At 28.7% G+C, this 25,556-nt stretch overlaps 1 protein-coding gene across 3 annotated transcripts; it reads left to right on the top strand.

Annotated features, from left to right (window-relative positions):
• The first annotated feature begins 735 nt into the window (after positions 1 to 735).
• Positions 736 to 25,274, top strand: LOC111636769 (tRNA methyltransferase 10 homolog A-like). 3 transcript variants are annotated; one of them, XM_023382098.1, is made up of 8 exons: positions 736 to 1,005; positions 2,733 to 2,886; positions 2,973 to 3,138; positions 9,010 to 9,081; positions 14,025 to 14,096; positions 15,585 to 15,731; positions 23,292 to 23,397; positions 25,115 to 25,274. In XM_023382098.1, the coding sequence occupies exons 2-8, from the start codon at positions 2,738 to 2,740 to the stop codon at positions 25,249 to 25,251; spliced, it is 849 nt and encodes a 282-aa protein (XP_023237866.1). In that variant the 5' UTR covers positions 736 to 1,005; positions 2,733 to 2,737; the 3' UTR covers positions 25,252 to 25,274. The 3 variants fall into 3 exon arrangements, with proteins under 3 accessions (XP_023237866.1, XP_023237864.1, XP_023237865.1); XM_023382096.1 differs by having other exon boundaries at positions 736 to 1,015; XM_023382097.1 differs by lacking the exon at positions 736 to 1,005 and adding an exon at positions 1,026 to 1,177.
• Positions 25,275 to 25,556: the final 282 nt, after the last annotated feature.

Genomic DNA, 25,556 nt, shown 5'->3' with positions numbered 1-25,556 from the left:
TTCATTGATATTCACATTCAATTCTTTCCATAAACTTATGTTACTGCAACTACAGTCACTGACGCAAGCTACTACATTATACGATAGTAAATAAAGTTCTGCTATTAATTTTAAAAGTATTTCTCTTGTCATTTTTTGATCAAACCCGATGTAAACAGGTTGCTTCCAATTTGAAAAAAGAAGGTTATTATTGCAACCATACACAGCACACCTAGTACCCGGCATTTTGTTCTTCACCTAACATAAAAATATAGCTTTAAATATTTAATGACTTATATTTAAATCATCTTACCTTATAAAAAACTTAGTCAAATAAAACAATTACAGAAATATTAAAATAAATCACTTCGTTAATCACAAAATTGGACGAATATTAAAAACGAAAACTAAACACGTGCACACCCTGCTCTGTGTAAACAGAGAGGGCAAGTCTCGTGCTGACGTCACTAACTTGGAATTCCTGGCTAACATTGTAGAATAGGGATCTGGCTATCCTTGTAGTATATAGTCCTTGGGCAGCGCAAGTAAATATCTATCGACTGATGGAATTAATATTTTCTTAAAAATTTGATTATATTTACCCAAATCTTTCTGTATTAATGTTTGTGATAATTTGTAATAATGTTTTTTATATTTAAATAATATAATAACATGAAATTTTTCAAAAAATATTGATAATAATTAAATTTAATGTAATTAATTACTTTCTCCCGCAAGATAGCGCTGTGTCTAATATATAATATGGCTGCTTTTATCTCGAATTTTGTAAATGAAAAATATTTGGTTTTCAGTGTAGTTAATAGCAATTTTTCTAAATGCATCAGCATAATAAAACAAAAACTATATATTTTATTGTTATGAAGAAAAAATATAGACGGTCACATGACATATGACTTAAAAACGTGTTCGACACGTGGTCACTTGAAATTTCGTTGTCATTTTATCTGATTTAAAATATAAAAATAATTGGTTGAATATTCTTCATAACAAAACTACTTTCTGATAGTAAGGACAAGTAAGATATGAAGTTGCTACATATAAATACTTTTTCCAATTTGCCTTTAGTGAGTCGTATAACATAGAGGAGAAGGTGGTAGTATGGAACCCCAATTACATTTTAGTGAATCGTAAAGAAGATATCATAACTATACCCACATTTTTTGTGCGAAAAGTACTGGTAACTAGTAATCTAAATGTTCCTAATTGGATTTTTCGCTAGTGTAACTATAAGTATGGTTTTTGAAGGCTTTTGTCCAAAAAGTCCGAAAGTAGGCTTAGAGAAAATCGGGTGGTAATATGGAACCTTACTGTATATTTTTAAAAAAAATGCTTTAATGTAGCCAAAAACAAATAGGAATGTACAAAGAATGTTAAATAATTACAAAATTATTTACTCCAATGTATTTTATCGCAAAAATGCTTTTATAATAGAAAAATATGACCTCCATCAACAGTATATATTCCAGCAGCTCTTTTTCGATATTTCCAGACTTTCTACCTAGTGTCTTTTTCCCAAATTGCTCCGGACAAATGTCTGATTGCAAAGAGAGAGTTCGGAGGAGTTGAGTTCTTCATTACTGTAAAAGCACCAAAGGGGTCCGTATTTCACGCATCGCCATCTCGAATTAACTTATGTCTGTCGAGACCAAAATTTAAAAAACGTGAACATCACACAGATTAATATGTACCCCTAAGTCTCTGGAACGAAATACGTGCACCAGTGAACCTACAACTACGCGATTTATATTTTAAAAATAATTAAATTCACTTAGCATTCAAAACTTGCGAATTTTGAAAAAAACAAATTTGCTGATTAAATACGGACAACCATTTAACTGAAGTAAAACGGGTTTTCCCCTTGCTATGGATGTCTGCCTAGTTCAGTTCAGCCACATTCCGCTACAGTTCGCCTTTATTGTCAGTTCGAAATGGGGTGGTTCCATAATACCCGCAGTATTCCATAATACCACCTTCTCCTCTATAATAAAAGAATAATAAAAATATAGTGTTATAATCCATAACGTTAGTAATCTGTTCTCTTTTAAAACTTCAGACTGAATTTCTGGAGAAAAATTGTTTCTTACGCAATTCTTAATAAATCAAACTGAAATTTACTTCAGTAAAAGTCATATTTTTATTTAAATTAATGCACAGTATCTGGCAGATTATTATTATTTATTTTTTTCTTTAATTCTCCACCCTGTGGGCACTAAGAGGGCCTCTTTAAGCAAGCCCACAATGGTACGGCCGGGTGGTGGGGGACGGGGCCCAACATATCTGGATGGGCCACCCCTCGAAAAATTCCTGGGGATTTTTTGACTTGTCTGTCCCGGGTTCCTCCAGATCGATAGGTGCCACCTTGACTGCTCGGCCATCAGATCTGGCAGACTGTAAATAAATGGTTATTAACTTTTGTTCACAAAATATTGAAATTACTATACTAAATATTTTATTTTAACCAGACAAAAAACATTTTCTAATAATTTTGAGACCCTGTAATTTAAACTGTGCTGCTAGCTTTCATAGGTGCTAAGATAGTTTTTGGCTCCATGAAAAGGAAGGGTCATGGGTGCATGGCAACTATGTCATTGAAAGCCCAATACTGATTACCTATATGTCCTATACTTTCATGAATTTGTATTTAACTAATGTATAACAGAAGAAAGATATAGCTTGGTGCAAGTCTAGATTCTGTATAAACAATTAATATATATATATTTTTTTTCAATTAGATATTATGGACTCTTCTAATGAATCAATGGATCAAAAAGACTGTGATATAAATGTGATTCAGACTCAACAAAGTACAGTAACTACACTTTCAAAACGTCAACAAAAGAAAATAGCAAAGAGAGAAAAATGGTTAGCTCAGAAAAGTGAAAGAAGGTAGTACTAAATAACATATTGATATATATATATATATATATATGTATATATACNTCTATGTTGTACTTTATTGGTTTTTTTTCAAGAGCCAAAGAAAGAGAGAAAAGGAAACGTAAGCAACAAGAAGCTCGTGAAAAAGGAATAAAACTAGGACCAAATAGAAAAGAACTAAAAATGGCAAAAATGGAATTTTCTACTTGCCGAATCAAAGTTGCAATAGATTTATCTTTAAACCATTTGATGACTGATGCAGTAAATTTCATTATTTTTATATTAAATTTAATCTTTGTATAACAAATTCTTTTAAGTAATATAGTATATTTATTTATATATAGTAAGAAACATTTTATCAATCAATTGTTTATGAAAGGTTCTTAAAATTGAAATTATGGAAATATTGTTAGAATTTTCTTTAGACTAAAATTTTAATTAATTTATAATATTGTTTTATCTAAAGATAAATTACATTGTTTTATCATAAATATTTTTGTAGAAATTAATTTAATTAAGTAAGAATTTTAAAAAACGTCAAGAAGATATTTGACTATTACTTCAGAGTTTATTTTGCTTTCTATATATATATACACTTTATGTGAAGGACTATACTCTATGTAAAGAGACATCTACCTATATATATATATATGTAGATGTCTCTTCACATAGGGTATATATATATATATATATATTTTTTTTTTCTATTGAAAACAGATAGTTTTATAAAAATTTATACAGTTTATTATATTGGTTGGCTTTTCATCTGTTGGCTAACATTTATATTATATCTATTTCATAAACATATATATCATATATAGTAAAAGCAGATAATGAACTCATTTAGCAACAGTGACTGCTTGTGTCATCTAATGTGAGAATGCTGTCGCAAGACACAACACTAATAGAATCATTTTTATTTCATATAATGTTTTGATTGACCAAGTTTTCATAAAAACATTAATTGTAACTTAAGATTAATCCAAACCAGTGCTGATCAAAACATTATACAGAATAAAAATGATTCTGTCAGTGTTGCATTCTGTAAATTCTCTTGCAATAGCATCCCCATATCAGATGCCACTAGCTAGTTAATTACTTCAAGCTTTTCAAGCATTGAATTACTTATAGCAATGACTAATAAACAGTGAATTTAAACTAGAAATTGCTTCATATTTAATTAGTTTTAACTGTCAAAAATATTTTTTATATATTAACTAAATCTTTTATAATTTCAAAATGGATATAATGCAATCAGACTGGTATAAGTAACATCCTCTCTTAAGTTGCTCAAAATGGCAAGCCACCAATTTAAGCCCTATACATATTCACATATTTGATGTTTCTTTAGAATATTACAATTTAACATATTTTGTAGTGAACATGCTATGAAAATCAGTAATGTTAAAAGCACATCTATGTAACATCTAATATCAGTCCTACCTATAGTAAACAATATTATGTAAAGTTATACTTGATGTTAGCAGTCAATATTATATTCATTAGTATTGGCTTTATTTTTAGTATTCTTTTAGTAAGTTTCTAAATACATTTTTAGCATATGTGATTGTAAAATAGTCTTTATAATTTATACTTTTTAGGCTATTATACTTCAGATATGGAAAGGAAAAAAATGGGATACACATATCTGAACTGTATCTCAATCACAGAAAAACTTGTAATGTGAGCAACAAATGAATTTAACCTTTTGTCAGGTGCAATCTATCTATATATTTTGAAATGAGCAGGCATGACTCATGCTAGGGAGGACAATTTTTTATTTTAGTTTAAATAATATTTACCATTGTTTTTCTAAATTATCATACATTATAATTATTTATTTAAAAAAATAATAAGACACATGGAAAAAATACAATCAATAAGGAAAATACAGTAAAAATACAATATAACATATCACTATTTTGAGCACTATTACAGTCATCGTCATTGGAACCAAGCATTGTAATTCACTTTCATGATTACTTATTAAAATTTTTTTACACCTATGTTGCTTTTCCTTTTATCTTGTACAGTAGTTTTGGCATTTTGCTTCTCCTCCAAATGATCTTGAAGAACGTGATCATTGAATGTATTGGAAATATGTAGATCATCTGTAATATAGTCTAAATATTTCACAGCATTCCTTTTTCTACAGGATTGCTGCCTCTGTTTATTCCACTAAACATTTTCTCTACTTACATGTAAATAAATTTACATGGGATACACATATCTGAACTGTATCTCAATCACAGAAAAACTTGTAATGTGAGCAACAAATGAATTTAACCTTTTGTCAGGTGCAATCTATCTATATATTTTGAAATGAGCAGGCATGACTCATGCTAGGGAGGACAATTTTTTATTTTAGTTTAAATAATATTTACCATTGTTTTTCTAAATTATCATACATTATAATTATTTATTTAAAAAAATAATAAGACACATGGAAAAAATACAATCAATAAGGAAAATACAGTAAAAATACAATATAACATATCACTATTTTGAGCACTATTACAGTCGTCGTCATTGGAACCAAGCATTGTAATTCACTTTCATGATTACTTATTAAAATTTTTTTACACCTATGTTGCTTTTCCTTTTATCTTGTACAGTAGTTTTGGCATTTTGCTTCTCCTCCAAATGATCTTGAAGAACGTGATCATTGAATGTATTGGAAATATGTAGATCATCTGTAATATAGTCTAAATATTTCACAGCATTCCTTTTTCTACAGGATTGCTGCCTCTGTTTATTCCACTAAACATTTTCTCTACTTACATGTAAATAAATTTACATGGGATACACATATCTGAACTGTATCTCAATCACAGAAAAACTTGTAATGTGAGCAACAAATGAATTTAACCTTTTGTCAGGTGCAATCTATCTATATATTTTGAATTATAATTTGCAAAAGAATCTTGTGTAATCACTAACCTACTTTTATTGTAATTCTAAAATTTTTCTAGATTTTTTTTTTTGGGTTTATAGTCTATCACTATTGCCTTAAGGTATTGCCATTGTAATTTTTGTAATAAATAAATAAATAACGTTTAGAACGCTAGATTTTGCTTCTTGTAGACAATGCATCATTATACAATATAAATGACCTTAAGTTAGAGCATATCAAAGTTTGTTTTCTAATACCAAATATGATGAGTGTCCATCAACCATTAAATGAAGTATTTGCTGCTTTCAAGAAACACTCAACAAAAATTTATAAAGCTTTGCCTAACTGAAATTGAGAAAAATCCAACTACTATTCCAATGATCAGTATGCTTGATGCTGATTATTATGCTATCAAATTCTGGAATGAATATAATTAATAATTAAAAACTGTTAGAAACATATCAAATTAAAGCCAACATAAAGATATCTGAAAAATAAGGAGGAAATGAAGATTTATCACCTGACAAAATTACAGCTGAAATTGACAGTGATATAAAAGAAAAGCTTGATCATGAGTTTTCAATGAGTTCATAGGACTATGCTAGTATAATTGATAAGCTAATTGTAGAAAATATAAATTCAGATTCAAATATGGAACTAAATCTTTATTTGAATCAAATGAAAATGAATCAGAATGAGAAGTTTCTTTTAACAAAGCAGTGAAAGCTTAAGAAATACTAATTTTTGCCAGTAGCAACCAAAAGTATGGTAGTAAAAAAACTGTTATCTTTATATAAATCAAAAACACAATTCAAAATAATCTCATTTGCTTTTTAAAACAAAAAGTTAATATGAACATAGGTTTGAAAATTCTTTGTTAGGGAATTATAGAGTTTTTTGCTAATTGTACATGTGAGGCATTTAACAACATAGTTGTTAAATGCCTCACATGTACAAAAATTTCTCAAAGTGACCTCCTCTTGCTTCGATACATCCCCTGAGCCTGTGTTCCATGCTTTGCTGTACTCTGTTGAAAATTCCTGGAGTGTTTCGAATTTGGTCAAAGCCATTTTGGATACACTCCCTTAGAACATTGACATTAGGTACAAGAGTTGGTCCAAAATGGCTTTGACCAATATTCCAGGAATTTTTAACAGAGTATGGCAAAGCACAGAATGCAGTCTCAGGATGCATTGAAGCAGGAGGAGGTCACTTCAATAAATTTTTGTAAATCCCTAACAAAGAATTTTTGGACCCATTTTCATATGAACTTTTTATAATGTTTTGGTGTCAAGAACCAAATAAATATATAAAATTACTTGTCCTGACTGACTCACTGAGTGATTGATTCATCATCACCCAGAGCAAACCGCTGAACCTAAAGAGTTGAAATTTGGTACACAGTTAGGGTACACCATATGAATGCACACTAAGAAGGGATTTTTTGAGAGGGAGGATTAAGGCTTAACCTGAAGAATGGCTTCTGTACTATTTTAGATGTAATTTTTTGTTTTCAACTACATTTAGTTGTCACTGAGTACTTAGGTATATTAAATTGATAACATTTTAGACATTGTTATAAATATTTTTATATATTTCAATTTTTTAACCAAATGTTCGAACCATTTTAAACTCAAATTTGTTATTGCATATTGGTTCAATTATAGAATGATTGCAAACGTTCCAGAAAATTGATCAAATTGAAAACAGTTCATTTGATTCTCAGCAATTCTCATCATTCTCAGTGGTAGGTGTTATATAACAATTACTATGATTGTTGAAATACTGAATATAAATGGGGTTTGCTTGCAAAATCCGCATGGGTGGAGTCACGGATAACAGCTAGTCAAGCTATAAATCTGCTGTTACGCTGTTAACAGAACACACAACTGGAAGACACTTGGTGTAGACAACATTCACAATTTCTGGTACAAAAAATTTACATCACTGCATCAGGAACTAACCAAACATCTAACATACATCATCATCAATCCACAAGACATGCTAAAATTTTTTACTCAGGGCATCACCTATGTGAAACCTAAAAACAACAACACCACAGACCCCACACAATACAGACCAATTACATGTCTTCCAACACTCTACAAATTATTGACATCCTGTATCACAAACAAAATATACAAACATGTTGAAGAACATGACATTCTTACGGAACAACAAAAAGGTTGCCATAGAAATAACTGGGGATGCAAAGAACAGTTACTCATAGATTCAGTCATTCTAGGCAAGCACACAAACAACACAGAAACATACACATGGCATATATAGACTACAGAAACAGTGTTCCACACAGTTGGCTGCTACATATTCTACACATGTACAAAATACATCCATCACTCATTGCATTCTTCCAAAAGAACAACACTACATCTCAGGATTATTAACACTTCCATACAAACAAACGAAATATTCATCAGGTGAGGAATTTTTCAAGGAGATTCCTTGAGTCCTTTCTGGTTCTGCCTAACCCTGAATCCATTATCCAATATGTTAAACAACACGCAATATGGCTACAATATCAGACATGAAAAAACAACACAGTTTTTACTGTCACGTCTCATATACATGGATGACATAAAACTCTATGCATCCACACAAAAACAACTTCATCAACTTCTACAAATCATACATTCATACACCAAGGACATACAAATGGAGTTTGGCTTAGACAAATGCAAAACACATCACATAGAAAAAGGAATCCTGAAGAAAGAATATTTTGCACTTGAAAATGGAGACGTTATTGAATCCATGGAAGAGGGCGAGTTCTACAAGTATTTAGGATTCCAACAGGCCAAGCTAACAGAACATACACAAATAAAGCAAAGATTAATTAAATAATACCAAAGTAGGTTAAATGCCATTCTCAAAACACAGTTAAAGCAATAAACACATATGTCATCACAGTACTCACATACTCTTTTGGCGTTATACATTGGACTCACACAGATCTTGAGCAACTCCAAAGGAAAACAAGAACAACACTTACTAAACATAAACAACATCATCCTAAATCCTCCATAGAAAGATTAACCCTTCCACCTAAATATGTGGATGTGGCCTGATTGACATAGTACTACAACTTACACTATATATGAATTATTGTAGTGAATCAATAATAACAAATGTACTAATCATCATGTATGTCTTATAAATTTGAAAATATTAATTTTTTGATATATGTATCAACAATTTTTATATAGAAAACATTTTTACAGGAAATGTCAAAGACATTAAAGCAGTTGCATCGATGCTACTATCTTAATCGCAGATCATCATCTCCTTTACAGGTAAGATATTCATTTTATAATAAAAAATTTGAGATTTCAATCTACAATATTTGAACACTTTCTACTTTTAATAATTTTTTTTTTTAAATTCTTGCCATTTTACTATATTAATTTGATTATTCAAAAACTTTTCTGTTTCATTAAAAAATGAAACAAAAAAGATGGAAGTGACTGTTTGAGGTTATATGTTGAAATGTATACATGGATTAAAAAAAGAGTGTACTATTGGATTATAATCAGCCAAAACAATGATTATTTTTTTAACTTTTTTATTCTGACCTGATTTCTTGTAACTTTATTTCTTAATAGGAAGTTCAATAAAAAATTCCAGCAATAACTTGCTCAACTTTTTCACATTTAAAATTATGTGTGGCATCACAATTTATGATATTTTATTTAAAAAACTTTTAATATAATTAATTATTATAAAATGGCAAAAAGCTTAATTTTCAGGGTAGGGATAAGTTTTATAAAAAATTGTAAATGCTAATAACAAGTAAAATCTTTATTAAGCCCAACTCCGCTAGAGATATGACACACGATTTTTCTATGTCCCCACCTTCTCAACTTTTAACTGTCATCAATCTCTTTAATACATAAACTTCTCTGAAAAATATCAGAAATTTTTGACAAAAAGTAGAGGAATTACTAAGCTTCAAAGAGGGTGAACAAAATCATGCCTCTTATTTACACTAACATCCATACATATAGAAAAAACCCTGAATTTGTTTTGCATTTCTTGATGTTTCAAGGTCCCAAGTCCAAAATCATAAAAATTTTGGGAGGGTCATTTCTTGATGAATCACCACACTTTTCTTCTGTTATATACAGTATAACAGCTGAGAAAGTAAAAATAATGAAAATTTCAAAATAGTAAGTATTAATTTTGCCAAAATTTTCAGATTAAAATGGGATTTATTAAAGTATTTAATGATATAAAAATTTAAATGCAGATGGAATATTATATTACAGTAGAGTGTCGATTATCCGAATCAATTGGGGACTGGGGCTGTTCGGAAGATCAATGTTTCAGATAACCGATTATGTACGAAAAAATATATTAATTTATCCCATCTTGACATTTTTCTCCATTGCGTGTTGCTTCGCGTTGAATTTTCGTCGATGTTAAGCCTAACGAAGACTATTGTATCGTTAAAAATTATTTTTTTATTTTGTACGAACAAAATAAATATATTGAAAAATATAAAAACAATAAAAAATTATACTTCAGAAGTTAATTTAGTATCAAAAACGTAAAATATTTGAGTAGCCGAAGACATAGCCAAAGATTACAGCGCCACAGCACTGGCGAAAATTTAAATTTGTCGACTGGAATTCCTTCGGATAACCGACCTTCGGATAAACAACGCTCTACTGTTTTAATATTCGGCTGCGAATGGTACAGTTCCTTAGAGTTAATATTAAGGAAAAAATGATATCTTAAATATTTTAAGATATTATATGGCTGATTTAATTGCTTACTACTTGATGGATGAACTTGTATTATTGCGTATCTTTCAAGTACCGCGATAAACGTAACAATGGAAGGCTGATATAACCAAACACATTTTATGCTTTTCGCTTTAGTGTTCGTTATATTGTAGTATTTGATTTATATAACTACAAAGGCAGTTATATAACGTTAAAGGTAGTTATATAGTTACGTAGGAGTATATCACATCGAGTGACCAATCTAAGACATTTTTAAAATTTTTTATTTTTACTGTNACTATTTTAGATGCGGGTTTTTGCGTTTTTGATTGCGTTTTAATAGGGTACGTCAACACAATGTACACAAAGAAGGGATTTTTCGACATTCCCCCGCGGGGGAGAGGGACAGGATTAAGGCTTACTGTGAAAAACTTGGCTTCTATTATATTATTTTAGATGCGGGTTTTTGCGTTTTTGATTGCGTTTTAATAGGGTACGTCAAGAGAATGTACACTAACAAGAAATTTTTTGAAAAATTTCCCCCCACGGGGGAAGTGTTATACATTTATTATAGATACATTTTGAGCCACAACAACGCGTGGTGGGGTCTGCTAGTACTATGATAAAATTGAAAATGTTTGTTTTTTTCCACAAAGACCCATCTTCTTGTATAGTTTGTTCATAGCACACTCTTTTAATATTAATGTTTGATAGCTTCCGATCAAATGAAGATCTTTAGACAACCATAGGAAAGAGAAACCATGTCAATCTAGCAAATTTTTCAATGTGAATGACCAATTATATGTAGAATTATCCATTGTTGAACACAATTTATAATTTATTATATGCTATATAGTAAGTAGTTTTCTATAAGCAACAAAGTATTTTTGAAATCATCATCATAATTATTGTCAGGTGGGATATAGGACTCTGGATATTAGTTAACTCCTTAGTGTCTAGTTTTAAAATCATTATAAATTGTGTCTGAAATGTCACTTTAGCCTTAGAGATTGCATCTGATCTGAGTCCGATGATTAAACCTCCATTGGATCTTCCAGGTCCCCCACCACTATGAGATATTTGATGATAAATTTTATCATCAGAGAAAATTGATTCATTTATCAAAGATGTATGCCATGTTTCCACCAGACATAAATTATCCATATTATATATAAACTTCCAGAAATTAGGAAAATGATATTTATTATATAAACCTGCAATATTATAAAAAAGAAGTTTCATATTATCATCTATATTCAAATACCAGACTTCAAATCGGTCATTCATGTCGTTTATGTTATTATCTTGTTTGTTATTATAAACTGTATTCCTAAAAATCATTGTTCTCTGTCTGTCTGGATTTCACCATTGTAATTACAGGCAAATATCTTATCATCTATAATTAACCTGTTTTATCTCAATTTAACAATCTTGGCTACTTTTAAATACATTTCTTTACTGTATAGCCTTAATTTGCTTCTGATAGTTCTGGTATTCATTAAGTAATTATCATTAATAAATATATTTGAACCTTTTAAATTACTAATATTTTATAAATTTTTAATTTATCTTTGAAATTAAACAACTCACAAATAATTAGTCTCTTTGTATTCGGTTTAAATTTTCAAACTCTAAAAGCACATTTAATATTGACATCTGTAATCTTTAAAGTATCATTAAAAGTTTTTGAACATTAACTAAACCATCATCCATTTTATCATTATCCCCTAAGCCTCATATTACAATGTTATTCCTTCTTTCTTTATCTTCTAATCTCATTAACTTTTTATGCAAATTATTGCATGTTATATTTATTTCTGTATTTGATTTGCCATTTTTTAACACAACCTTTTTCTCTAACAGCTTCAAGAGCAGAGAGTCTAGTTTCAGCATCTACCAATTCTGTATCTACATTCTCATTCCATGCTTGCATTTTATCTAAATGTTCAAAAAGTACTTGTAGTTTACTATTTGAAGAAGCATGTACTTTCAACAAAAGTCTAATTCCTTATTCAATGCTAATCTCCTTTTTGGCACTTATATAAGACAAGATCAACTGTTCTATTGACTCACCTGAGACATTTTCCTCACTTCCAATTTGATTTTTTACATTTCCTGGTGGTGAAAAAGTTTTTCTTTTATGAGCCTGAAACTGACATTTTTCAAGAAAGCAAAAATGAGTCAAATCACAAGAGAGCAAAAAGTTTCACACCAACAGCCACAAGAGTCAGGCAGTGTCCCCTTGCTAATATTAGCATAACTTTATATGCTTTGTAATTCATATGATATTTGTATGCTAACAACTTTAATCTTCATTATCAGCTGTGCTCAGTGCTGGCCCGACGCAAGTTTTAGGATGGAGCGAGATCCCATTATGGCGCCCCCCTTGGTTGCCCCTAATTTATTAATATACCCTATAATTTTCTCTACCACTGAGGCGCCCCCTAGGACTTAGCACCTGGAGCAACTGCTCCGTTCACCCTATGGTAGGGCCGGCTCTGGCTGTGCTGTTTGCTGTTTCCTCACTTCTGTTGCATTGCACATTGCAGTAGCCAAGCTTGGGCTACTGCAATGTGCAACCAAAGGAGACTGTGGCATATTTTTCGAACATGAGCCTCTGCCTAACCCATGCACATGGACCTTGTTAACCCAGGTGATGTCCAAGCCATTAACAAACTTAGATCTGGTTACTACCATGATAAATATCTCTACAGAATGTGGGTGTGGTCACTCTTAGCTTCATTTCTCCCCATAGACCTTACTGGCATGGGTGTCCCTACCAGGAGCTTGTACTCCAATTTGCATTGCCCTATGGATCAATAAAATTACTGGGCTCTCCCAGTAATTTTATTGATCAGGTGGTGATCGTGGGAGAGTTGTTGTTGTTGTTATTACCACCATATTTCTTGTAATAATCAGTTGTACTTTTTGGTGGGAACAATTATTGGAATAAAAGAATATTGACATTATAAGAAGGAAAAAAGTATGATTCCAAAAGAGACATAAAACTAATATAATAACTAATATAAAAACAAAAATAGTTAAATCAGAATATCATGACAGATATATAAAAAATAATTTGAATAAAGTACTTTAATTACCAAAATTAACTTCATAAGTTTCTATAATTCCCAATATTAGTAATATCAAACATTGATAACAATATTAGCCAGTACTCATTTTTTTATTTTGATATTGGAAAATATATCAATATCAATTATTCAATAATATTGAATACCACTAATATATCAATATTTAATTCAACCAATGCATTTTACCTCACAATATAGATTATAGGTTAAATGGGAAATTATTACAAGAAAAATATTTACATGGAAAATTATTACAAGAAATACAGAATTATAAATGTAACATAAATGAATGAGAAAGTTTAAGATAATATACTTCTAAAAAAGTAGACTTTTTCTATTAAATTAATTTTCATTAAAAAGATTAGTATTGAAGGATTTTATATAATTAGTTTCATATTTCTTTTTTATTTATTTTGGTAGTTATACATCACTAGTGTGGACAATGTGGTGAAACAACGGATGACTGTTAATGCGGGCTGCCTTAACTGGGATGTGAGTGTTTCTTATTCTTTATTTACATCTAAAACTTTAACAACAAAATTTAATGATTAGAATTATTTCAATTTTAAATTGGAAAAAAAAAAGTTGAATTTTTAATTACATAATTTTGGGCAGATAATTTTTAGCAAATTTTATAACCCATGACAGCATATACACTGCAGAAAATTGTAAGAGTAAAAATTAAACCTTTATATAACTTGCACAATCATTTATCCTGCCTCTAGGATGGCCTTTGAAAGCAAGATAATTGCCAATATGAAATTAGATTATAAGTTACCATCTCAAAAATTAAAATATTTCTTTTTCTGTTTTTTTTCAATTAGCAAGTCAATGTATAAATAACAACTAAGTGCAAATATTCTATAATTAGGATGGTGAACCTAGGATATGTATGTCCAAAGTGTGACATCAAGAGAAATTATTTAGCATGCAACTTGCTATACAATACAATACAACACTATATTTATTTTTTTACTGTTAACTTTTAGTTTATCTTAATTTTAGCATTTTATTATACTTTTATATTCAGTTCAGTAATTCATCATCATTTTTTCAATCAGCTTCTTTACATATATTCTAATTAAAATATTCATTTCATTTCTTTAAAAATCATTACTCAAAGTTTAAAACTTCAACATGCATTAACATTTTTAAAGATAAATATGCTTACCATAAAGGTGACTTAAAAAGGTTCACCATCCCCATTCTATAATAATCATTTTAATTTCTAGATTATTCAGATAGTAGTTTGGCTAATTATTAATAATTAATATGAAATAATTTTTTCTAAAAGTAGGCAGTTAGATTGCTATCTTATACTAACATTAACTAATAATTACAGTAGTTTTATTAATAATAAATTTAATTTAAAATAATAATGAATTTGATCAAAACTAAAGGTGATATTACCTTTTGCTTTATTTTTTAAACTCTGTAATGTAGAAATCCATTATATATTAATTAAACTAACATAAAATTTAAAATACATGTATCCCTTGATTAACATGGTTAATTAATCCCTCAATACTACTATGTATATCAAAATTGCATTAATCAAATACAGTGTATATGCTGTTTATTTTAATAAACAAAAATGGCAAATTCACTAACACCGTATTTGCTGAGAAAAACATATCTATGTTAAGTAAAGAGATCTGTTAAAGCTGCATTAATTAAAACTTTTGCCACAATTAATTTTGCACATTAATCAAATCATTGCTTAATGCAGGATTTGATTAATGTGCAAATTAATTATTGAATTAAGTCATACTAAAAGACATTTTTAATATTGTAAAATATTATAATGGAAAATTAGAAATATTATTAAATCATTATGATCTTACATTAGCCAAATTAATTTTCTATAAAATTGAAAATGAAATGAAATTATATTTTCATATATGATGAATGTAACTTTAATCTATATATTTAAAATTTTAATAGCATAATTTATTAAGTTTTGTTTAAAATATATAATAGGTATATTATAAAGAAGAAAATTATTTGGATGTATTTGGAGTGAATAATACTGTTTATTTGACAAGTGAATCTGATAATGTAGTAGATACCTTAGAAGAATCTAAAACCTATATAATAGGAGGTTTGGTTGATCATAATAGGCATAAGGTGAATAAATTTTGAATACTTGAATTTTATTATTGATAAATTTTTGATTTAACATATATCAAAGATTTAATTATTACTTCTTCTAATTTAAATGTTAAATTTTTGTTATAATTTCAAATTAATTGAATATCAAACTCAGCTTCCTTTTAAAACACTTAATAAAACACTTAACACCTTATAATTTCAAAATTACTAAAATTTGTAACTGAGACTTATAATAATAAATAAAAATGAAAACTTTAATTGCTTATTTATGAGGTCAACCATTTTTAAATTTTTATTTTTAGACTTTTTTTGTGCTGTAATGAAAAGGATATTTTTATTTTCATTTATTAATTATATGTTGTTTAATTTATTTGATTATTTCCAAAGTATACATTGATGTAAACACAATTGCAATGTTATTGACATAAAAATGTTTACTAAATTGTTAAATTTAAAATAATTAAATTATTTTGAAAATTAAAAATGAATTAAAATTTTTAAAATCTTTTAAAATAAATGGAGATTAATTTAGATAAATGAACTCATAGACAATTTCAATCTTATTTTTAAAATCTGGAATGAAATTTAGAGTATGATTGTCTTTCCATGTCATTATTTTATCTTTGTAAGCATTTCATATAGTATTTTATATTTAGAAAAATTGTTTGTAAGCAAATTTTGAAAGTGAAGATATTAGAAATTTGGTAATTATATTTATTCTGTTTTCTGTAATATCAGATCTCTTTCTTTAAACAAGTAAAATGTAACTAAGTGATAAATTATTTATATGAGACATGTCAAGAAATTAAGTTCCAGTTTGGCTAGAAAGAGATAGAAACTTATTTTAAACTTACATTTAGTATCATAGGAAAATATATAGTTATAGCTATTTTTCATCTTGTTCACCTTTAAAGTTCAGACTTTGTCATAGTGCAGATAAACTTTTACAAACTCTCATCAAAGAAGTCTTCTGCCAACATACAGATCCAACCTTGCATGGTTGTAGTTTAGAGAAACAATAAACATTGAATGTTATTGTGAAGTCCTGAAAAAATTATAGTGGTTAGAATTATAGTAGAAACCTTTTCTGTTTAATCCCAGACAAGCCCCATAAATGTGGGATCACAACAATAAAACAAAAGAAGTAGATGGTAAAAGATTGATAACTTTCAAATACTTTTCTTTCTTGTGTCTTCATTTCTTTGCTATGACTCTCCTTCCTCACATTCCTTTTTCCTACTCTCATCTGCCTGTGCACCCTCCTGCAGATTTCTGCTTTTTTAAAGAAATCCTTGTCCTCACATTAATGAGTAATAAAATACATAAAATTTCTACAGTAATAATGGAAAAACAACATTCATAATTGTGACTAATTTATATTATTTGTGCTAACTTTATTTTAAATATACTGAATACAAAATATGATGTTTGTAAGATTTAATCATAAATACAGAAACATAATTTTTAAATTACTGTACTTTGTATCAATGATTATTTTGGAAGAATTAAATTATCATATTAGAAAGAAGAACTTATAAATAAAGCCTAATCCAAGAGAATAATAATATAAAATTACAAAAATGGAATAATGCAATCATCCATTTACATAATTGTGAAATGCTTTTTAAATTTTTTTCACCAATTAAGAATATGATTAAATTAAATGGAATGATCTGGAATAATTAATACATTTTCTTTGTCTAAAAATGATGATTCTATTACAAATAAGTTATATTAAGACAGAATTGTTAATAAATACATCTAAACAACAAAAAACTAAAGAATAATTAATATATTTAAACAAAATAAGCAAACAAAGAATTGTTCTTTTATTCTAAAATTTGATAAGATTTAGTCCTTGTACATAATGTTGAATTAAACTGATAAATGTTTTTAATCAATATTTGAAACTATTTTTATAGACAGTATAATAATACTAAATAATCTACTAAATAATTGGTGTATATATATATACACCAATTATTTAGTAGATTATTTAGTATTATTATACTGTCTATAAAAATAGTTTCAAATATTGATTAAAAACATTTATCAGTTTAATTCAACATTATGTACAAGGACTAAATCTTATCAAATTTTAGAATAAAAGAACAATTCTTTGTTTGCTTATTTTGTTTAAATATATTAATTATTCTTTAGTTTTTTGTTGTTTAGATGTATTTATTAACAATTCTGTCTTAATATAACTTATTTGTAATAGAATCATCATTTTTAGACAAAGAAAATGTATTAATTATTCCAGATCATTCCATTTAATTTAATCATATTCTTAATTGGTGAAAAAAATTTAAAAAGCATTTCACAATTATGTAAATGGATGATTGCATTATTCCATTTTTGTAATTTTATATTATTATTCTCTTGGATTAGGCTTTATTTATAAGTTCTTCTTTCTAATATGATAATTTAATTCTTCCAAAATAATCATTGATACAAAGTACAGTGCTAAGAAAGAAAACGAGGCCGAACTCGTAGGTATAGCCCATTTTAGACATGAAGAGGAGGAAGAGAGTATAGTTTATTGTGAAGAGGTTATAGGGAAGGAGAATTTAAAGTATGATAGGAAAGAAGGAAAGTAGTTAACCAAGGGTCAAGGGACCCCATGAGCGCCATGCATCGGTCTTTATCAAAATAAAGACAATACATTGAGGTATTGAAACAAAAAGCGCATACAATAAGGTACAGTGTTGACAGGTAACAGTTGAATAGCGCGACAATAGTAGTTGAAACAGGTAGGTTTACAAGGTGACAATTGAAAACACTAATTACAGTTATGACTGACGAGCAGTAGCGGCAAAAACGTAGTACAATGAGGAAGGTAATAACGTGACGTAGCGTAGGTAGCGACGTTCGTTGCGACACGAATTATCGAAGCAGGGCTAAGATACATAGGACATAGAAGAATGACGCGACAATATTTGTTCGTGCGAGTTGACTGGTGCTACAACCGCGAGGAAAAGGGCAGAACAGCAGCCCAATATTTNTTTACTGTATATATATATATACAGTATAATAATACTAAGAATGATCTAAATTGACAAATTTATAAAAAGAAAAATTTATAATGATGATATATATTCTAATTAAAATTTCAGATTTTGTAATTAATGTTTAAAAACCTTAAATTAATCCAAAATATAAGGAATAATCAAATAGCTTTAGATAAGTCAAGATTTAAGAAATAGCCTATAAATCAGATGTAACTAAATAACCAAACTATTGAAATTATATATTATATAAGAAAAAGTGATAAATTTGAATCAACTTTTGGATATTCATACCATTATTATATCAACTGAACTATTATTATTAATAATTGATATCAGACATTTCTGAGAGATATAAAACTCTTTCTCAGAAATTCTGCACTATAATACAATGGAACTTGGTTAACTCAAAGTTTTGGTTACTTAAAGTCATAATTAACATTCATCTATCAAATAAATAAATAAATAAATTTCTATAAAGCATGAAAACCATGTATGACTAAAAGTAAACATCATGTCATGTGACAGCAGACAGGATGCATGTGACCTAGATACTGTAACTACCATTTGAACCTGCTTTTTTCGGACAACTTTTTTTATTTGATTACTGAAGGATCTCCAACTAGATGAGGTAATAAATAAATGGATTTTTGTAGTTTGAATTTATGTAAAAATTTTAACCTTTGCAGAAAAATTTTAGAAATATAACAATCATAAAGAATGGTATGTTTGTGATAAAAAATAAAAAGCAGATTGATTCTAGGTGCAAAATATTGCAATTTAAAAACTCCTTACTGAACACTTAGGAGTGAACAGATCAACAATTTGGGAAAGCATTTCTCAGTAGCTTATTAACCATGTGGTTAAGCATTTTCAAGTTTCTGGACAACACCGAGAAGTTTACATTAACACAATGATTGTATGTAATAAGACCCATTGAAATATCATACAGATTGTTTATTATGAATCACCAATGAATTAATGCACAAAGTCTTGATTTTAGATGAACCTCTATAATTTGAAACTTTTTACTCAAAGTTTGAATTTTTTCCCCCCTGACCAATTCAAGTTAACCAGGTTCCACTGTAATTACTAGACTGGATTATCTCAGTCAGATGTATGCAGTAGGGCTCAGTTAAGTTTTCCCATGTAAGAAGTTTAATTTCAAAGGTCCCAGTTATTTTTCCATGAGAGTTATGTAAATTTTTCTGTATAAAATGTTCCCATTTAAGAAATTTTCCTGCTTAAGTAGACTGAAATTTTTGACCATAACCAGAAAATGGACTCACTTAAGAAGTTTTTCAACTGCATCCAATTAAAAATTTTATACATTTAATTGTGTATGGAAAAGGAAAAAAATTACTTTAGGAAATACACAAAATTGTATCATTTCACAAACAACTTTGGACTACTTTGAACACAGATTTTACAATTTTTTACACAATATCTGGCAACAATGCTTGCAACAAACAGCAAGTTCTAGAAAGTTCTAACATTTTGCAGATGATATTGTAAATTTTCAATGAAGTTTATTATGAAAATTGTATATCTGTGATTTTGTTTGTACAAATCATAAAACAAATTTTTTTGTAAGAGGCTGTTAGACAAATATATAAATAAATAAATACTGTATAAGCCTAATTCATTGTAATGTAGTAGATCATTGTTAAAGAAATATGAATTATAAAAAAAGCTATATTATTTTCATTTTTCCTTAAGAAGTTTTTTAAATTGATCCCTTGAAAAACTTCTTAATTGGGTTCTACTGTATTACAGGGGCGTGCCGTGACATTTGATGATAGGGAAGCTGTGTTTCTACTGATTGCCCCTGGATGTCGACATCCAGGGGCAATCAGTTAATTCTTTCTTTAAATGTATTTTTAATAGATTATTTATCTGACGTACTTAATAAACAAGTTCATTATAATTACCTGTTATTAGATCCAATATATTTCATATGCCCTCTAAATGCCAATTCTTGCTTTGATAAAAACATATAACATCTATTTATTCAGATATAATATATCTATTACCCATAATTATCTCGTTACAATTTTCAATATTTATTTTATATTATTTACTAATGTTAAATTCTATTCCGCTTCGATTTCCAAATTGCTTCAAATACGAAAGAATCGACGATTTTTCGTGTCTTTTGCCAGCTAAATTGTCAAAGCCATTCTTATTCCACACACTAATTTCATTTGAAAATAGTAGGCAAGCCAACAAAACAATTTTTGCATTTTTATGCATTTACAGAGCCATTTTATCGTGAAAATGTCGAACAAATTTTTTTATTGAAGTGTTTATATTTAACTTAGGCATTGGCCTTTCTCTTTTAATAATGTTTTCTTTTTCATTATATGATCTCGAGCCAAAACTTTTTTAAAATAAATTTTCAATATCGCAATTACATTCCGAATCGCTAGCCACGATATAAGGGCTAAAATTAAAAATAAAATTATAAAAACTTACTTGGTGAAATAAAATGTGTGGTGGATATACATACCTGGTACAAAATATTCTTCAATTGTATGAATATACTTTTAAAGAAAATTATAATTAAATATAACTTTGTAATGAAACGTACATGAAAATAACATAAAATATTCTTTACTCTTTAAATCTTAACCACTTAGTCAAATAGCTCCCTACGAGTGGAATCAGAGACGGTCCTGCTAGGTGTGCGGTGTGTACTGTACATGCACGCGGGCTGCCAAATCCCGAGGGTGCCGATACCCTCGGGATTTGGCAATGTCAAATGTTTCTTTTGTCGCATCACTAGTATACCTCAAAAGACGCGACAGGGTTGTTGTAAATTTTAAACGTTTCTCACCATAGCTGTAAAAATCTAAATATGTTAAACTTAATAGATTGTCCGTCATTTGTTTTCTAACTAATTCGTTTTAGGACCAGGTGTTGTCCACGGAAATTTCCAAAATTTACAACTTTTCGGTCACTCTCGTCGAACTGGAAAAATTTCTGTCTTTATTACATCTAATACAGTATTTCGAAGAAATCAGTCCCCACTGTACTCGGCTATAGATTGGTTCGGTTAAGCTTTTGTTTAAGTAATATTCCGGCTCTTTCATCAGGGTTTTGTTTATGTCCCCAATTCCCTAATCGCTTAATTATTTAACTACTTCTTAAGTAGAAATAAGTCGAAACCAGTTACTTTGTACTCGAATATTTGTAGTCTCGGGAAAAAAGTGGAAAGACAAATTTTTATGACAAACGGATACATAAATCGTAAATTTAAGGAAAATAAATTCTAGAGCCTTTTCTGTACCTGGTGCATCTCTCTCATTCATTAAATTTAGTTGTAAATGACGCTGTCGAAGTAACGGTTAATTTTTTAACATTATACAAGAATTGTACACGTTTTTTTCTACATCCCCTTAAAGATGGGATGTACGAAATCGTAATATCACTGGTTTAACATCGAAATCCGTGAGTAATATAAAATCGGAGAGCGGAATAAATATATCAAATATTTTAATGGATTTTTTTAACTCCTGTCAACTATACAGAACTATCGTAAAAACATACCAGTAAATTCTTATCGGTTGGGTTAAGTTATAAATCTACTCGTTATTCACGTAATCGAAATATCTAGTGGGCAGGCGGCTAACAGCCCAGAACCGGTCCTTGATAGAATTGGAATCTTTATATGTGTGCAGCTTTCACCCAAGGTCGTAGGCTTCCACCGGCTAAACCGGGTGAGGTTGGTGCTCTGTAAAGCGCATGCGCAAATCTGGCTTTTCGTAATCTGAAAATACAGGAGATTCCACTCCGCCACTAATATTCTAATATACAATAGCAATTTTTTTTCCACGTGTAGTATAGAAATTTGTAATAAGATACATAATGCGGTTATAATAAAATATTGTGCAATTATTTTCATATAATTAAAATTAATATTTATTTATTTTTTAGAGAATACGAGGGAAGCGGCGCTTCCAACGCTTCTAATGACGGCACGCCACTGCTGTATTAGTATGTATAACTAAAAATTCGAATTTATCATTTGGCAGTTGACTTATGTATCTATCAACAATTGATTGTTTACATTCACTAAAAAGTAAATGATCTTGATTTACTTATTCAAATTTGATCACAAATCCGATTTATTATATCTTGTAGAAAGATTGGCCGTCAAAAATGTATTCCAGAACTTTGAAATTGAATAAATGGTGATTCCTATTTTAACAGACTGTCTTAAATTTTTAATATTTTAAATTGATTTATTATAGTTTGAATCACATCATAGATTAACGAGAAGTGTTAAAAGCTCAAAATGAATCGTCTAATTTTTTTTAAATCTCATATAACTAGTAGTAGTTTTCTTGTATAACCATGATTATTTTCTTTATCAAAAATATTTTAATTTACTATGAACAATAATTTATTAATTATTATTTCATTTTAGTGTGAAGAATATCAAATGAAGACATTCTTCTTATTAAAATAAAATATTTATTTATTTATTTAAGAGAGACAATCATATTAAATTATTTTATTTATAAATTATTATTTTGTATTATTAATAAAAATTTTATATTTGTAGGGCATTTGCCATAAATTAGCAGTGGAAAAAGGATCAAGTCATGCAAGACTCCCTCTAGATAAATATTTAATAATGAAAACTAGAAATGTCCTCACTATTGATCAAGGTAAAAATATCTAAATGCAATGTTAATAATGCAATAATAATATATGGGCAATGGTTTTCAACCTTCTTTGGGTTTTGTAGTGCTGTTAAAAATTCATGTGAAGATTGCGGCATACTTTAGTATTACTTGACTGGCCAACATATTGTGACTGGAGGGTCAACACCTCTTCGATGCCCTGTCAGGACTGACACCACCATGTCCTGATTGACACAGAAGCCGAGACGGCATGTTGATTCAGTCACATGAGTGGCCATGTGTGTGGGCAATTGGATCTGGGATCTAAATTTGGGTTGAGAGACAGCATACTGGAAGTAAAATACTCAGATACAAAAGTTAACAACTAAATATCTGTTTATTTTCAACGAAGAGGAATACATGATACAATATATCAAATTAACCTATCTAGCTAGCAATCACAAGAGAGAGAGTTTACAATTGTTCATGAGTCGGGAAATACCTGCGTTGATGGTGATAATTCTTGATTTGAGATTAGGATCTTGAGGGTGAGGATTTGGATCGTTGGACTGGTCTGGATCAAGAAAGTTTTAGCACAGTGGAAAGTAACGTGAAAATCCAACTGAGTATGATTGGCACTGACACAGGAAAATTTTTGATGACTTTAATCCAAGAGTGACTGGCAACGACTGACTTTTTTGGCCGTCAATTCCGATATCAGTGCGATATTGCCTGACTAAGGTCAGCAGATCACAGGAATGCGTTGCTTTTGCTGTCAAGAAAGTATAAGGGGAGATTTTATCAGGTAGCTGAGGACAACAATTGTTGAGCAAGTATGACGATATCGAAGATTGATTTTTATTAAAATTCGGATTATCACAATATCAATCACAGACCTACTTTTAGTTAAAATCAAAGTAACAAAATTTTATCTGTGGTTAAATGTGACAATGTTTGTTTTTTCAATACGTTTTTCAATTTTTATTGCATTTTTTCACTTCTTAAATAAGATATCTTCTAACTCCTAATTTTGTCTACTGCTTCAGTTAATGCTGAAATCAAATGAAAAACAAGCATTTTCCTTATTGGTTTTTTACTTTGGTGCAGATTTCCCACCACCTGAGCATTCACATATCTTTTTTCTATTTGTATCAATTAACAGTTGTTGTAACTAATCCACTGTAAAGCATTAATATATAATTATAAATTATTTACATTGAATTATTCAGAGTACGTTAGTTGCAACAATATTCTTTCAATCCTCATGAGAACTTTAATACTTTTACCACCTACAAACTAGAATCTTAATTAAATTTGAAATATTTTTTGGATATTTTCGACTTGTTTTCAATAATAACATTGAACAAAAGCTATGTTACATTTATCCATAGCAGAAAAAATTTTTATTCATGGTAATACTTATTTTGTAATTTGTGTTATTTTTCTAAATTTTTGAATTTATTAGAAAATTTATTGTAAATCAGTTAATGAATTGATGAGTTCATCTTTTATCATTTTTTAGTGTAAAGGAATAAATTTTAAGATTTATTCATTTTATAATACAGTAATGCATAATGTGTAAATTAGGAAATGTATACAAGTTATAGTATCATATATTTGAATATAATATTTTTTGAGCATTATTAAATACAAAACAATAGATAATTTATTAATAATTTAAATTTTATTATATAAAAACTTTTATATAAATGTATAAATTATACATATTATAATTTTAAAATTAATTTGATGTTTATTTTAGTTTTTGAAATTTTGTTGAGAGTTGCAGAAGGCTTGACTTGGCAAGAATCCTTTCTCAAAGTTTTGCCAAAAAGGAAAGGTGCAATAATTAAAGAAGCTCCTAATTCAGATTTGGAGAAATCCAGAGAAAATGATTAAAAATTTGTATAGTTTTATATAAATAAACTTTTGCATATTTATTAATATATTTTCTTTGTTGGAAATTTTTGGATAATGATGTATTTATGACATTATTTAAATATCATTTTCTTAGCAAATAACTGTATTTTATTTTTATACAAAACTCAATGTCATGAAACTAAATGAAAATAATTTGTTCTATATATAAAATGACACTTAAATAATTCTAACCTAACCTAAATTTAAGGTTTTAGTTTCAATTTACTAATGTAGGATAAGAAGGCAAGAAGTTTTTACTGGTAAATGGTAAAACAATCGTTTGG

Source organism: Centruroides sculpturatus, unplaced genomic scaffold (assembly GCF_000671375.1).
Source record: "Centruroides sculpturatus isolate CEXI.00-Female unplaced genomic scaffold, Cexi_2.0 scaffold630, whole genome shotgun sequence".
NCBI lineage: Eukaryota > Metazoa > Arthropoda > Arachnida > Scorpiones > Buthidae > Centruroides > Centruroides sculpturatus.
The sequence above is the reverse complement of the archived record's forward strand: the minus strand, read 5'-3'. Positions and strand labels throughout refer to the sequence as shown.

Bases quoted from the DNA above. Each gene is read 5' to 3' on its own strand.
- LOC111636769 (XM_023382098.1), top strand. From the start codon at position 2,738: ATGGACTCTTCTAATGAATCAATGGATCAAAAAGACTGTGATATAAAT. The intron at 14,097-15,584 runs GTGAGTGTTTCT...AATATATAATAG, and splicing joins CGGGCTGCCTTAACTGGGAT to GTATATTATAAAGAAGAAAA. The intron at 15,732-23,291 runs GTGAATAAATTT...TTATATTTGTAG, and splicing joins TTGATCATAATAGGCATAAG to GGCATTTGCCATAAATTAGC.